The sequence below is a fragment of the Ochotona curzoniae genome, unplaced genomic scaffold, assembly GCF_017591425.1.
Source record: "Ochotona curzoniae isolate NIBS_2020 unplaced genomic scaffold, NIBS_Ocur_1.0 contig_4514, whole genome shotgun sequence".
Taxonomy (NCBI): Eukaryota; Metazoa; Chordata; class Mammalia; order Lagomorpha; family Ochotonidae; genus Ochotona; species Ochotona curzoniae.
Window position 1 is genome coordinate 4,870,290 of NW_024466312.1, and position 15,921 is coordinate 4,886,210.

General features: G+C 55.1%; 1 protein-coding gene across 3 annotated transcripts in view; it reads right to left on the minus strand.

Moving 5' to 3' along the window:
- TNS1 (tensin 1) overlaps window positions 1-15,921 on the minus strand; it is a 263,601-nt gene that overhangs the window by 36,819 nt on the left and 210,861 nt on the right. For all 3 annotated transcript variants that reach the window (XM_040986491.1, XM_040986490.1, XM_040986489.1), the window contains exon 19: window positions 795-2,351. In XM_040986491.1, the coding sequence (XP_040842425.1) occupies window positions 795-2,351 (1,557 nt within the window). The remainder of the gene's footprint in view (window positions 1-794; window positions 2,352-15,921) is intronic.

A 15,921-nucleotide genomic window follows, 5' to 3' on the forward strand; every position in this document is an offset into this window, starting at 1 on the left:
CCCCAGGGCCCTGCTCTGGGGCCCAGGAGGACGGTATCCCTGACCCATGCCCAGCTGGTCAGCCCCAAGCTGCTGCTGCAAACCCACTCCATGCCTCCTTGCCTCCGTGCCTCTCTGCAGCTGGCACAGTGACTCAGCTTCTCCTAAATCCAGGGAAAGGGTGGAGGGCACAGCCAACTGCCCAGGCGCCTGCTCTTGGCAAAGGGGCTAGGCACAAGGCTGTGCTGGCTGCACAGTCCCTGGTGCCCCACCCCTGTCCCAGCTGCATCTCCACCAGCTCCAACATGCAGCCTCGCACACCCAGCTTGGCTGATACCCCAGGCTTCCTCCCTCCAGCCTTCTGTATGCTTGCCCTAAGGATGTCAAGTCTAAGGGCAGAGGACACAGTAGCCAGTTGCAGAGTGCCTTCTCTGTGGAAAAACTGTGCTCTAGTCTCAAAAGTCACCACCTCCAGGAAACCTACCCTGATGGCCCTGATTGGTACGCTATGCTTTCTCTGAGTCCTGGGGACCTGCCATAGATTGCTAGCTGTGGACTTATCCCTCATAAGGCAGTACATTCCTCGAGGGCAGAGAAGGAGAAGTGCTGATCTTTGATCTCAGTGCCCAGAAGCTTGGTGCCTGGCAGACACTGAAGGCAGGAGCAGGTGGCTAGGGTGCAGTTTTCACAGAGTCCCTTGACCGTGCCAAGACTGCCTACTGAGGGGTCCCTGTTGTGTGCAAGGTCTGGGGGACAGGAGAGGAAGGGATTAGGAGAGGCTGCTTGAGGTACCTGTTGGCCGCTAAGATTCTTACCTGCCACCCGGTGGGCCACCAGCCCTTCCAGGTTCAGTGGCTCTTCCTCTGGAGTTCGAGAGGGATCTGCATGGGCTTCCTTTGGTGGGAGCTGAAGCTGACCTGCGAGGCCAGGGAGAGAGGCTGGGGGCTGCTGAGGCCCCGAAAGGCCACTGGCATTTGGAAGGAAGGCAGACGAGGAGGAAGAGGCTGAATTCTTGGGCTGGAAGCCCTGGCTGGGTCCAGCAGTATATGGCTGGTAATCATAAGGCGAGTGAGATCTGCACAGGGTCACAGGTTCCAGAGAGGCCTGAAGGACCAGCTCAGGGCTTCCTAGAGAATGCCCACTGGGGATGTAGCCGGATCTGGACTGGGTGAGTGGGTGGGACTGGCGGGAGGAGCCGGACAGCGGCTGGGAGGAGAGGGGGGAAGCCCCTGGCCACGCCCCAGGGACACTCTGCGACTTGTGCAGGGGGGCAGCAGCTGAAGCTGGCTCCAGGTCCAGCATTAGCATGTTGAGTGCCTCAATGGACTGCTCAATCTCCCGCTGTGAGGCCACCCTGGGGAATTCAGGCAGGCTGGGGCTGGGGGTGTCAGCTGGTGGCTGGGGACTGGGCCTGCCTGCCATCAAGCTCTCCTGCTGGCGAGCAGGTGGGCGAGGCTGCTGCTGCTGCTGCCAGGAGTTCAGCCCCCGCTGCACAGCTTCCCGGCTGCTGCCCCCACGGGCTGGAGCTGGGGGCAGCTGGGGCTCGGTTTCCGGAAAGGACTGAGAGCGGAATATACCACTGGGGTCATGGCCATAGTGGGAGGTGGTCACTGGCTGTGACCAGGTCGGGTGGGGGCCCTCCCGCTGGTAGCCAGCAAACCCCTCCTGGGAGTAGGAGGGCCGCACGGGGACAGCATGGCCAGCATGGGCAGGTGCTGCCCGACTGGCAGCCTCATAGGGGTAGCCCCCACCATTGACCACGGGTTCCCCAGGGTAAGGCTTGTCCAGGCCATTGGTCAGGGGTGTCAGGGCCTCAGGGTAGCCCCCTTCACTGGTGTTGGTAATGCCATCCAAGGAGGAGAGCGTGCCCATGCTGCCCACGCTGTGCCCATCCTGGTTGGGCAGTTCATCATCCAGGATGTCTGTCTCCCTCTCGGAGGCCAAGGCCCCACCATTGACATGGACCTGGGCAGGGACAATGTGTCGGCTGGAAGAGGAGGTGGAGGGCTCAGTGGAGCCCCCGGCTGGGCGGGACCTCAGGTGCTGGATGTGGTACATGACACCTTGCTTCTCGCGCTCCAAGCCAAAGCCACTGAGCAGGCGGTCGAGTTCTCGCTTCTCTTCAGGACTCAGGGCCGCAGGGACGCCAGGGGCCCCAGGAGCAGCCTCATCGGTCTTGTCGGTCTTGGTGGAGGCTGTGGAGTTGCCCGAGTCGCTGCTCACAGACAGTGTGTGCTCCACGTGGTTGGGGGTGGCAGAGAGGACAGGACGTGTGGCGTGGATGGCCCCGCTGTTGCCCTGCAGGGAGTCCTTCTTCTTGACCTTGGCGTATAGGCTCCCGTCTAGCGGCCCTTGTGTGTGTCCCACCACCTCTGCAAGGAGACAGTGAGGGGGACACAACAGACAGACGTCAGTATAGAATTGGGTAAGGTGCTACAAGCTCTTACTTCTTACCTCCAAAAACCACTTTTTCAGGGTCCTAAGCAGAGATGGAGCGGAATGACCAAAGGGTCCTTCCCCAAGCCCTGTGACAGAGCCCTGCCTAACACCCAGCTTCAGGGTCATGAAAGCAGGCAGGACATTCCCAGGGACACACTAGCCCTACTTCCAAGACCAGCTATGTGGCTAGCTTCCAGGCCAGAGGAAGCCTCAGTTTCCTCCTCCATAGAATGGGGCTAATCATGTAATGAGGCCAAGCCACAGGAAAGCACCAGTATTCCTGGAACACATGCTTCAGGTTGAAATGAGCTCATAAATGCTGTCATGTGCTCGGTGACTGGTGTTTCAGTGAGCTGTCAACACTCAGGCGCCATGACCCTGATCTTCTTCGTATCTTTCATTCCCAAAGGATGGTGTCTATGATGTGCCTGAGCCCCTGTCCTCCCTCTCACCCAGGTTCAAGGCCCATGAGGTGGGTGTGCCTTGCAAGTACACGAAAGTGTCAGTGTGGATACCCACTGAGCTCAGCCTTTACACTGGAAAACAAGGGAAAAGGATAGGAGGGTACAGGGGTACAGGGAGGGATCCCCCAAGGGCCAAGGTGAGAGGGGGGAGTAAAGAGACTTGAATCAGATCTAGGATTCTCAAGACAAACTTGTCTTTGGGGCTCTACAGCTGATTCTGTCTTTGGTTCCACACAAAGAAATTTCTAGAACCATCCAAACAATGCCTTTCATCCCACCCACCACCACATAGCCAAAGGGCTCTTCTAGTTTCTCCGCCTAGCACTGGCCATTCCTCTGGACCCCTACTCGGGGACAGCATCAGGTCTGCAAGGATGAGCATCCAGGTCCTCTGAGAGATCCCTAGCAAGTGTTGGGCCAAGGCAGGTGCAAGGTGAAGTCCCCAGACCAGACATGGGGAGGCCAGGTGAGGTGGAGGGCTCCGGACTAGGGAGGTGGCGGCAGGGTTGGGGGCAGGGAAGCATGCAAGCAGAGGTTCCCACTATGGAGGGGATGTTTTGTCTGAGGCATGCAGGCCCCCCCGCCCCCGCCCCATTACTGCTTTTCTCTGAGAGGAAAAAATGAGTGCTGGGTGGCTCAGGGCCAAAAGGACTGACTCAGGGATGAAGAACTCGCCCCGCCTGGAGAAAGGCAGTGATTTCACACCCTGTACAGTCAGCGGCCCAGGCGCGCGCGTGTGCGCACACACACACACACACACACACACACACACACACACACACACACACACGCACATATACACGCACACGCTCCTCCCCGCCCCACACTCCCATTCAAGGGCTTGTGTTGGCAAGAGGAGAAATCCCTCTCTCTGAGGCCCTGGCAGCTCCAGCCCAGACCCCAGCAGCCACACACAGGACCAGACAACACACAAAGAGGCTCGCCGTCCACCAGAAACTGCACCGACACGCGCCCTCCCTTGGGTGTGGACAGGAAGCCCGGGTGTAGCACAGACATGTGGACCCCCAATGCTAACAGTCAGTGGCTGTCACTTCCCACTGACAGGACATGTGTCCCTGGTCCCATTACATAGCTGGGGAAACTGAGGCCCAGAGAGGCCAGCGCATGGATCTACAGACACATGATGCCCACCCCAGCCAGGATTTGAGTCCCGAACCAACTTCCTTCCTAGATCACGCAGCTGTTATGATGTAAGTCTTCTCTCACACCACGTACACATACACACACTAGAACAAGCTCGTAAAAGACAGGAAGATCCTGAAATAAATACTTAGATTTAAAGCCACAAACATTTCCAAAAAATACAAATGACCAACCATGCCCAGGGCTAAGGAAGCCCTTGGGCCCTAAGTGGCCTCTAAAAATAAACACTCCAACAGAAACCCAAAGGGCAAAAGCAAACCAGAAGACAACCACAAAACACGAACACCCTGATCTCTCTCTCTCTCTCTCACACACACACACACACAAACACACACACACACACGCCATAGGCCACCCACATGACGTCATCTGGGAGCGGGCACAGTAGCATCCCCTGCGCACACACATACCCTGCTCCCTCTCCCCTAGACTTGGACTAATGCTCTGAACTCTCCAGAACCACTTCTCTGCCCCAGTTCTCTCTAATGTTTCATAACCTCAGCCAGCAGGCACCCCAAGTGCCGAGAGCCCTTAGGACCTGAAAGGCCATGGGCTGGCACTCACTCTGCACCTGCCCCCTGTGTCCGGCCACTTCTCTGATTGCCTGAATCATCTCCAAAGACATCCACAAGCTACAGGATGATGGGGCTGTGTCCTTCCTGCCATGTACCTCCAGAGGTTCAAGACCCAGGCTGTTGGCTAAAAGCGAGAGAAGACGCATCAGCTGGATGGCTAATGACTGCTTATGTGGGAACAGGACCTGCCATCACCTACCCTGATACTCAGACACCTCTGGGTAGGGTCCCTGGAATACAAGGGCTCTCACGTCTGAGGGCAGGAACTAAATAAAAAGTTGGCCCTCCTCTTACTGGGCCCCACACTGTAGCCCCCACACTGCCGCTCCTTCCTGGGCCTAGGGAGGGGAGGTCCCTTCCAACTCCTGGCACCCCAAAGTCCACATGTAGGTGGCAAAGGAAGGCTGCCCTATTCACACAGAGATGGAGATGCATAGGCAAGTAAAGGGGCTGAGTACCATCCCAGTGGGGAGCAAACAAGCCTGCTCCAGTATCCATCATACCAAAAGGAGGGCATTCAGGAAGAGCTGGAAGGGTGGTCCCAAGCAGGAGACAAGATGCAGGCCTCCAGCACCTGAGAGCCCTATGCTGCCTCCAAGCCCAGGTCTGGGGTTTCATCAGTTCTGGTAGCTGCACCTTCACAGTGGCCCTGGTCTACTTCTCTGGGAGAATCAGGGACCGCCTAGGTCTAGCCGGGCCTCCACAGTGCCCAGCAGCTAGGGCTGAGCCCAACCTGTGAGGCGGCCAACCTCCCATACCCACCCCACCCTCTTCCTCCCAGCCTCCGTCCCTCCCTGCTCTCCATCCACCGCAGCCACATTAGGAGCCATTTCCGTGGACCACAAGAGATCGGAACGTAACATTGGCTTTAATCTACTAAGACAGGAAGGACAAAAGAGAGAGGCAGACTGAGCAAGGACAAGAGGGTAAGTGAGTGGAAGACAGAGGGACTTAGGGAGGAGCCCATTTGAAGAATCAGGAGCTTGAGGAACTCAGCAGCTGCCACGACAGACACCACGGGCCAGCTCAGGTCAAGTCACCTGAGATCAGGTGATGGGCCTCCAGCTGGGGCAGGACCAGAGGCAGGGCTGCCTGGCTGGGGTTCTGGGTGCTAATGTTCTAGGGACATTAGAGAAGGGACTGTAGTGAAACATAGGTTGCAAGCAGCTCAGGTCCTGGAAAGCAAGGACATCCCATCTCATGAATCACACCCTGCCCATTTCTGCAAGAATGTCATGAAGGCCACCACCTCTGGAGAGGGCCATGGGTCCCACTTCCACACAGGCCCTGACTGCATGGCGGCTATCATCCAGATGTGCCACAATGTGGACCCACTTCCCAAAGCTCCCTCAGGTTGCCCTGTGTGTGGAGGTGCTTTAGTATTGCAAGGGCCGGGATGATACAGGGAAGTCGACACACACTGCTGGCTAGACTTGAAAACGAATTAGAGAAATAAACAGGAGATACTGCTGTTCGCTGCTTTCAGGCAGCTGTTTGTTACTATTGATGTTCATCACAAATCCCCTTCCCTGGGGATTAAGGATGCAGATCCCAGTATCCAATCCTCAAAGATTTTCTCTCTAGGCCCAGGGTTGAGAGGGAGACAAGAACCAGCATTTTCAGCAGGTGCACAACATGATGAGAGACCCAGACCTTGGCCGTCAACACCCCAGACTTGGAGATTAAGGGTTCCCCACTTCCCTCCCCAAAGCCAAGCTGGGAGTCTGTCCTTATGTAGAAGCCTAGACAGATGGTCCCACCATGAAGGATGGTGGATGGCACCGCAGGATGCCCTAGGGGTGATGGTGAGTCAAGGAGCAGAGCTCCCTCCCAGGGCATCTGGCAGATGTGTTTTGAATGGGCGAGTGACTCATGCAGGTGCAGAGTGGGCTTTCTGTGATAAGGCATCCTCTGGGCTGCCTCCAGCAGCATGACAATTTACTGAAACATGCTCCCAAGAGCAGTGATGACCAGCCAACATGGAGCAGCACTGAAGCATGACAGCAAGAAGCCTGGGACCCACTCTGGACACAGGCAGTTTGTAAGCAACTGGGAACCCAGCAGGAAGAAATTGAAGTTTCAGCAAGGCCATCAACATGCAGGAACTGGGCGAGCCAAGAGACAGCCAGGAGAGTGAGTTCTGGACTTGTCACCTCCCATAGCCTCCTGGGGTTAGAGGAGTAGAGTAAAAGCAGAGGCTGGGGCTGGGGCAGTGAGGGGCAGCACGTGGGAGTGAGCCCCTGGATGAGGCCAGGTCCCCCACCCACCTCTGTGGCCAGACACACCCATCATGCGGAAGGAAGTCTCCCTATTTCTGGCCAGGTCGGCTTGTACTAATCACTTTAGCACTCAGAACCTGGCTTCCAAGGCTGCCCAGGGCAGAGCTGAGTGCTGCCTTGCAGCTCTGCTAAGTTACAGGATTTGGGACCTAAAGCCCTGTGCTAGGCCAGCTCTCTGCGCTCTTTCCCTCTCCATTCCAGGCTTTCTATTATTCAATGGCTCTCATCAGCCACAGGCAAAGCCCAGCCTCCAGCCTGGAAATGCCAGATCTGTGCTCATGCAGCCCCTGATTGCCTCTGAAACCGCAACTGTCCTCCATACCCCTAATCCCACCTTCCTCCTCCTCTTCAATTACTGATGCACTCTTCCTTCCTCTGTGCCGCAGCACCTGCTGGTCCCTGTCCTGAAATGCTCTTCCTCATTCTGCACCTTGAACATCCAACCTCTTACCACCCCAATTCAGGTCTGCATCGGTCTTCCCCAGAGAGTATTTCTGGAGGAAAGGCCTTCACTTCTCTTCCCAACCCCAGATGGTGCCCGTCGCAATGTGGTCTGTAGGAATCATACCGCATGGAGTTTTGGTGTGCCTCCTACACAGCAGAACAGGTGCAGCCTGTTTGAGTCCCATGCCGGGAACATCTCAGTGCTCCATAAATGCACCATGTATTTAGCTTAACCAGCCCAGAAAGTTTTATCCAGTCAATCAGTTAAAATTAGGGATTCTAGGTGGACACCAAGCTACGCCCAAGGGAAAGGGAAGAGAGAGACACTGCAGCCAAAATAACATGTGAACGGTTCTTAAAACACACTCATCAAGAAGTTAGGGTCCTGCTTTCAGGGGTCCCCATCTGGTCACCCAGGACTTCCATGAGCAAGTCCAGGATATACCCAGGGGAAAGAGGAGAGGCTCAAGAATGGGGACTTCTTACCAAGAGCTGAGATGTGGCCCCACCCAAGGTACCCCACCCTGAAGAGGTGACCGTGACAAGGGGTGAACCCCAATTGAGACACAGACACTCTCAGCTCACCACCCCAGCAAGACCCCTGGGCTGGCAGCAGAGATCTCACCCACATTGACCTCCCACCCTACAGCCAGCAGGGAACTGAGATAGACTTCTGGTCCTGATGAGACTTCTGGAACTTTCTAGAAGGGAAATACTTCTTGGGGGGGTGGATATCTGAAGATCGTTAGAGTCAGGGTGTGAAGGGGTGTTCTCAAGCCTGCCACAGGGGTCACCACGTATGAGACATAGCCTCTGAGCCGCAAGGCAGGTAACGGCCAGGAGCAGCCAGGGGACAGAGCACATGAGGGGCGTGCCCACTGCCCTGGCTCTTCCAGTGCAGGCACAGCACCACAGACACCGGTCCTTTTCCCAGGCTTCCTGAGAGCAAGATCTTTCTCAGGACTTCAGTCAGTCATATTACAGGTGGCTCTGTTGGTCACACAAGCGACCCAGGCTGTCTGCCCACAGACCTGCCTCTGAAGACTCAGGCATATGGACTCTGGCCACCTCTCTGGTCTGCTGGGGCTTAAAAAAAAAATAGACAGGAAGACACAGGGACCCCATGTCTCAGTTTCAGCTATGCACCTTGAAGATGGGTAAAGTCAGCTTCAAGGTGACTAAAAACTGTCAGGGGAACTTCAAAGAGTGTGTGGAAGAGGGAAATTAAAATACAAGCTCATTTTGATGCAGGAAACTTGGAAAACCACCTCCAGTTTTCCAAACATGATTTGGAGACGCCCGAGCCCCTCCCACCAAATGCTGAGGGCACTGAAGGGCAGCAGAACTGGCATCTCCCATTGGCACCAGCAGGTGCACAGAGCCAAGAAGGATTTTTAAAAGGCTTGGGGGCTTTTGGAGTTCCGCATCTTAGGGGAATCCCCTGGCCACCCTTCCTCTTACAGGCTCTCAGGGAAGCTCAGCAGGCTCAGGGGACCACCCAAGGTTACCCACAAAGACAAGCAAAACGGCCTCCAGGCTCCAAGTGCAGTGCTCCTGCCCCTGTTGACATTTCAAGGTGAAGGTGGCTATAGCAGCCAGCAAAGGGAAAACTGCGGGGAAGACAGTGCCTCCAGCTACAGCTGCAGAACAAGGACCTCAGGAGAAGCTGATACACGCGTGGCTGTGTCCCCAGCCCTCCTGAACAAGCACCCACAGTACTTCTCGCTAATTCCGTCTTTCTTGAATTCATGCCAGGCCCAGCAGAGAGGGAGGGAGAGTCAGGGCAGAGAACCTGATTGGGATCTTTCTTTCAGTCTCAAGGGGACAGGGGCCGGAGGGTGATTGAGTGACCTGCCGAGCACACAGCAGCCCACGCCTGCAGGACAAAAGTGAAATCTCCCAGCCAGCCTCCACGCTCTGCTCTGGGCCTGGCACCCCTACTCCCCCACCCCCGCGCCTATCCGGGCACCAGATATCCCGGGCACACTCAGATGGTAAAAATAGCTCCCAAGCCACAACAAGCCCAAGTCCTTCTCTGCCAGGCCAGGGCGCCTGCCTGGGCACTCAGAAAGAGAGAATTCTGGCCCATGGGGACTGTCAGGGCTGCCAAGAGCCTTGCCAATGTGGGTCGGGAGAGAGTGCTGAATGGGGAGGCAACCGGGGCCCCCAAAGCCCTGGCTCCAGCAATGGGACTCTCTGGGGCTGCTCACCATACTCTTCGTTCCTAGCACATGAGAGGCCACGAACCACTCACTGCCCCTCCTACCCTCCACTACCAACCCACCAATCCCACAGTCAGCAACTCTTACACATCCCAGGGAGTAGCTCCGGGAGGTAGACAGCAAGCTCTGCCACATTCATGTCCAAGGGCAACAGAGCGGTCCCGGCCCCACTCGGCATACGCCCTTCCCAGCTCCTGGGCACATAGGCACTCCTGCCTCACTGCCCTCCCTCCCCGCCCACTCCTGCCCTGCCGACCAGCTGGCAGGGAGCCACACAAGGACGCGCACAGGTGAAACAGCTGTCCCGCATACACTTACACTCCAGATGATGAAGGAAGAAGAGTAGGGAAAACCGGCTCCAATTAGCTATTCATGTCTCACGTTTCAAATAATTCCTCCATGGCTGCGGCTCCGAGCGCTGTCTGTGTCCCACTCAGACTCACTCAGAGTGACTGTCAGGGGTGGGAGGAGCCAGTGCTGCCTGCCTGCCCGCCCATGTACACACACACACACACACACACACACACACTCCTCCTTCCACTCCTGCTCTCTTCCCCCTCTCTGCTCACACTGCCTCCCTCCGGCTTGTAGGAAGCCAGTGGGATAAAACTCTGTCTGTAATTTTAGCCAGCTGGGTCCCCAGGGCTTCACTTATCATCCTGCAGCTATGTGGTGCTCCGATGACATCACAGCAGCTTCCCGAGCCCTCCAGCCAGCAGCAGAGGGAAGTGCCTGGCCCAGCCCAGCCCAGCCCAGCTGGACCCAGCCCCCAAGTCAGCAGCAGCCTAGCCCAATCCAGCCCTAATGTGGCCCAGCACAGTCCGGCCCAGCACCCAGGATGGCCCGATGCAGACTCAAAGCAACCCAGTGACCAGAGGACAATGTGGGAAGAAGAGAAGCCGGGAGCAAGGCAGGACTGAGCAGGGCAGGCTGGCCGGGAAAGGGCTCCTGCGAGGGTGTTGCGATTGAGTTCCCTAAATTTTCCACTTTTTTTTTTCCATTCTCAGCAAATGGAAGGCAGAGCAGATGACAACAATTTTCCAGCTGCTATACACGAAGGTGGAAAGCTTTATTCTCTCCTCCTGTTTCACACACACACACACACACACACACACACACACACACACACACACACACACCCCGCAGAGTCTAGCAGCCAGGATACTTGGCTTGCAAAGGGAAAAGGGGGGACCAAACCCAACCCAACTCACAGGCCCATGCATTTTCCAGAGGTGGACATAGCACATGGAGAATGGGGAGACGGGGCTGGGGTGTCACTGGGGCTGGCCCCTTGCAGGAAGTGGAGATGCCAGGCGAGTTCTCAGTACAAAGCTTTGGATTCCGGCCCAGCAACCTTGGCACTATGAGAGGCCTGGCTTTGGAAAGCCAGTGGGTGACTGGTACAGGCCATTGATTCCCGGGGCCACCTGAGAGGCCTCCAGCTGACTAGCCACTGGCATTGGATTTGTTCTCATTGGTCAAAATCATGAATGACCAAGAGAATGACTTTTCCCAGGCTCAGGACATCCTTCCTAGTGGGCTCAGGTCTGAGGCAGATCATGTAGCCCCAAGCAGGCAGCTGCCCACAACTTCCCAGCATGCTTTCAGTGGCCCTGACAGCCTAGAAGACACCAAGTCCTCACTCTCCCTGGCACGCAATTTGTGACTTATTTGCATCTCAATTGCATCTCCCAATCCAAATCTCATGGTTGACAGGAGGTGACCTGGGGTTTCTCACTAGGCCAGTGGGGGCCTCCAGGGACTGTGTATCTCCTGGCAGAAGGACCTAGTCAGTGACCCCAGGGTGCTTCTGCAGAAATAGGCTCATTCAGGCTGCAACGCCCTCAACCCCCATCCCAGGCTTTCACAGCCAAGCCCATCACCAGGCTTGGGAAGACAGGGCCCTGCCAAGTGCAGGCTGCCTGCTTCTCAGCACCCACCGCCCTGGAATTCAGACAGCACCTCCTTCAGACCCCCCTCACGGCCAGCATCAGCCTCTGAGAACAAAGAAGGAAAACAAGAGGAAGAACAGAAGGACTTCTGCTGCCCTGCACACAGGTGGCTGACCCATGTGCCCGGGGCTACAGAGTTCAGAGTTGCCAGGAATGGGGAGCGAGGGCAGAAGAGGGGCAGCCTGGGATTCATGCTCCTGTTTCAGGCTCCAAAATGGGGAAGCCTGGGGTACACATGGATATAGGTGATTTCACAGTGTAGCAAGCATCAGAATTTCTCGATTCTCATGTTAAGCAGCTCACAGCTGCTCCTGTGTCAACCCAATAAATTGTCACTCTGTCCCCATCCAGGGACTATTTGGTTCTACCCCAGACCTACAGGGGCAAAAGTAAAAATGTTGGGGGCTGGAGGATCTGAGAATCTGAATTCTAAATATTCCTCAGCCAAGAGTGCTAGATGGCTGAATTGGGCCAAAGCTGGTCCTAGCTGGACTGAAATACTTCCAATCCAATTAAGAAGACTTCACTCTCTCCCTGAAAATCCCATTTCATCTTTAGGTGCCTGTATAGGAGTTGGGAATGTCCAGCCCAGGGAGCCATAAAAAATCCATAAAATCACTTGATCTGGCATTGCCAAGGCAAGTTCAGGCAGGACTCAAACCTTCATCAAATCAGTAACAGGCTAACAAATAAGTTGCTCAGTTTTCATGGCCCACCAATGATGTTAAAAATGTTCAAAACAGCTCTTGGTTTAAAAAGTCCTCTGCCCCTCTGGTGGGTTTTAGCTTGATGTAAGCTTTTTTTCACTAACTGGTCTTACACTGGGGAGGTCCAGCACAGCTCCCTGTGAGCTATGCGTCTATTTGTCTCCCCCACATCCCTGGGCCTGACAATCACACCTTGCTGCTTCTCACTCCCTAAGCTCCTGCTGTCAAGGCTGCTGTGTCACTCAGAATCCCAAAGCAGTCCACAAGAAGCACGACAAACCGGCCACCTCCCACTTTCTGGAAGCTCCAACCACTGACAGCAGCCCAGCAGCATCTGGCAGGAAACACAGGGCCAAAGCACACAGGGCTAAAGGCCCAGGAGACCCTGGGCTGGATCAGAAACAATCACTCACTGGCTTAGTCCAACTCAAGGTCAATGGCTTAAATTTTCTGCACCTCCATCTCATCTGCCAAATGGGTACACTGATATAGGTCAGAACATATTCCAGAATCCAACTTTTTTTCTGAGCCACAGATAAAAGATTTCCTACCTGGCTCCATGGTGAAGACCGCAATCCTAACACTGGCACACTTAAAACACTGCATGAAAACACTCCCAGGCTGTGATGATGCGTGCATACAAAACACGAACAAATTTTGTGTTTATGCTTGTGGCTCATCTCCAGGATACTTCATTAGCATACATGCAAACATTCCAAACCCTGCCCATTCCCCTAAATCCAAAACCCAAAACACTTCTGCACTTGGGCATTTCAGGTCAGTGCCAAGCCACAGTGGGACCTCACAGAGCAGCTCAGTGAAGACAGGAGAAGCTTGGGGAACACTGGGCACAGTGTATAGCATGAGGGTGCACCTGTTAGACAAACCAGCATATAATACACACCCTGCTATGCCAGCGGCTTCCCGTCCTCCTTCCCCAGCACTGCCCCATCCCACATGACACTGGGCATACCCAAGACTGAACTTCAGAGCCATATCACCATGCCTGCCTTTCTGCGCAGAAATCACAGTATTATCGCAAGTGTTTGGTGCAACAATTGAAATGCCCTGAGGGCCACCTGTATACCAAATCTATCAGAGCCAGGCTGGGTTCAAGTCCTGGCTCCACTTTCCATCCAGGTTTCCTGCTAAAGCACACCCTGGAAAGCAGCAGATGAGAACTCATGGCCTCGGATCTCTGCCACACACTTGGGAGATCCAGATGGAATTCCTGGCTCCAGGCTTAGACCTAGCCCAGCCCTGGCTATTGTTGGCATCTGGGCAGTAAACCAGTATATGAAAGACATTTTCACCACCACCCTTTTTCAAATTAATTAATTCATTTTTATTTAAAAAGCACAGCATCGCATCTCCCACTTGCATCAACCGCAAGGGCCAAGAGGAGACAGAAAGGTGGGGAACATCTCAACACCTTCCCAAGGAATGGAAAGAACTTCCTGAAGACCAGAGCATGGGAAAGGGGTGGCCAAGGTGGTTTGAAAAAGGATACATTCAGTTTTCTCATATTTTCTACTTGAGAAATTACAAAGACAGATGCTTTTTAAACTGCAGAAGAATGCATGGAAAGCTGGAAAAAAATAAACTGCAAAAGAGTACTGCAGTGAAAATCTTTCCTGATGAGCGCTAAGCTAAGCTGCAGAGCTGAAAGTGGTATTCTGTCTTTAGAGCCAGCGGGGTGTCCCCTGCACCCCAAGACATCTGTGAGCAGGGGTCCATGAGACCCCAGATGCAGAGGCTATGACACCCCATCTGGAGTCTCTCCTGAAACCCGACAGGTGCCCAAGATTCTTCCAGACACCACTCAGCTACCACTGTGGGCAGCCAGCCCAGGCCACTTCCTAGAATCACCATATAACCCAGCCAGAGGATGTTGAGCCCATCCGGCCCAATGGTACCACCCACCTGATTCCATCCATCCCACTCCAGGAGGAGAAGCTGGGTTCCCACAGTGGCAGATCATCAACGCTGGAGCTGAGACCACCTCCTGGCTCCCAAGGAGGAGGTACCACCCCAAGCCAGATTTGGGTCAGCCACCCAGAGGACTGTAAGGATACCTGGACACTCAGCACTAAAAGCCACAGATACCACTTTAGGCTAAGCCATGCAAAGATGGTGGACTACAGGCAACCAAGTGCATGGTCAACTCACACACAAATATCCATCTTTACCAGCTCATCCTGCAGGCAAGCAGACCCATGGCAGGAGCTGGGTGTCCTTGGGGCACTCCACTCATACCAAGAGCTTGGCCAAGGCCAAGGCTTGCCTACATATGCCTGCCAAGTTCTTTCTTGCCACCAGCAAGTACGGAAGCATCTTTCCAGGCCTGGCTCCTTATTTGAGCTCTTAAGAAACAGTTTCCAAGAAGTGCCAAATTTACAACAGAGGCAGAAAGTGGCACCGTGTACCAACAGCAAAGGACTACTCTATGCCCTGTAAGGTGGGCAAGTAAGGTCACAGGGTTGGGGGTGGTGAGGAGCACCTACAGGTAAGCCCATGAGAAGCACCTGCAGGTCCACATGGTCCACAGCCCAGGTGACTGCCCTCAAGACACCTGGGGAAGTGTACAGACATTGTGGGTCATCTCTGTAAGCAACATGGCCAGAATCTTGTGGGAAATCTCCCCACCAACAGGATTTAGCCCACAGCCACAGCCAAGCACTTAGCCCCTGCACTGATGGCCTGCAGAACTTGACCAAGGCAGGAGAGGCCTTTGGTGCACACAGATCCCAGGGCCTTGATCTCCATTCCACTGGACCACTCACCCACTGCCACACCTGGGTAAGTCATTCCCTTCTCCTAGGCCTCAGCTTCCCAAGTGGCAACATGAGAGAAGAGCATGAGAGCTGTGGACTCTAAAATGTCTGGGCTTAAGGGGAGCCTCAAGAAAGGGACAAGAAGGGGTACACATGACAGAAAAGGGATGAGGCCCCTAGTGGGAGGTGTCAATGAAGAGGAAGAGGAGGGAGGGTCCATATCCTGGCCTGGGTATGGCACCAGGAGAGTGACCAGGAAACTGGGACTCAGACCTGCTGGAACCTCCTCCCTGTCCCCTGGCCCAGTGGACAGGGAAAGGCAGTGCTGACAAGAAGCAGGTGCCTGGAGGGGCGGGGCCAGCTCCAGGCCCTGCTGCAGGGGCCAGCCGTCTAGGTTTTGCACAGCCTTTCCCAAGAGGCAGCAGACAGGGCTGTGGGGACCAGCATGTGACCCCTGAGAGGAGGACAGGAGCCTGGTGCAAGAAGGATGAGTAGGGAGGCCAGCTGCTGCTCCCAGGCAGATGTGAGACCCCTGCCCCTCCCCACACTGGTGCCTGAGGCCTGGTAGTCTCACTTGAAGAGAATGGACAGGGAAGGGGGACAGAAGCCACTGGATTTGGGATATTTGCTCATGTGATTCAGCACCTGCATTTCAAGGTGAGTCATCACACCCAACTTCCTGATGAAGGCACTAAGGCTCAGGCTGGCATTGTGGCATGCAGAATGAAGCTGCCACCTGCCATGTCAGAATCTCCTATCAGAATGCTGGTTTGGGTCCCTGCTCCTCTGCTTTGGATGCAGCTCACTGATAATACACCTGGGAAATCAGCAGAGGCTGGCCCAAGCACTGGGTGCCTGCTGCAGGCAAAGCAGACACTGATGGAGACCAGGCTCCTAGCTTTAGCCCAGCCCCCGGCCCTTA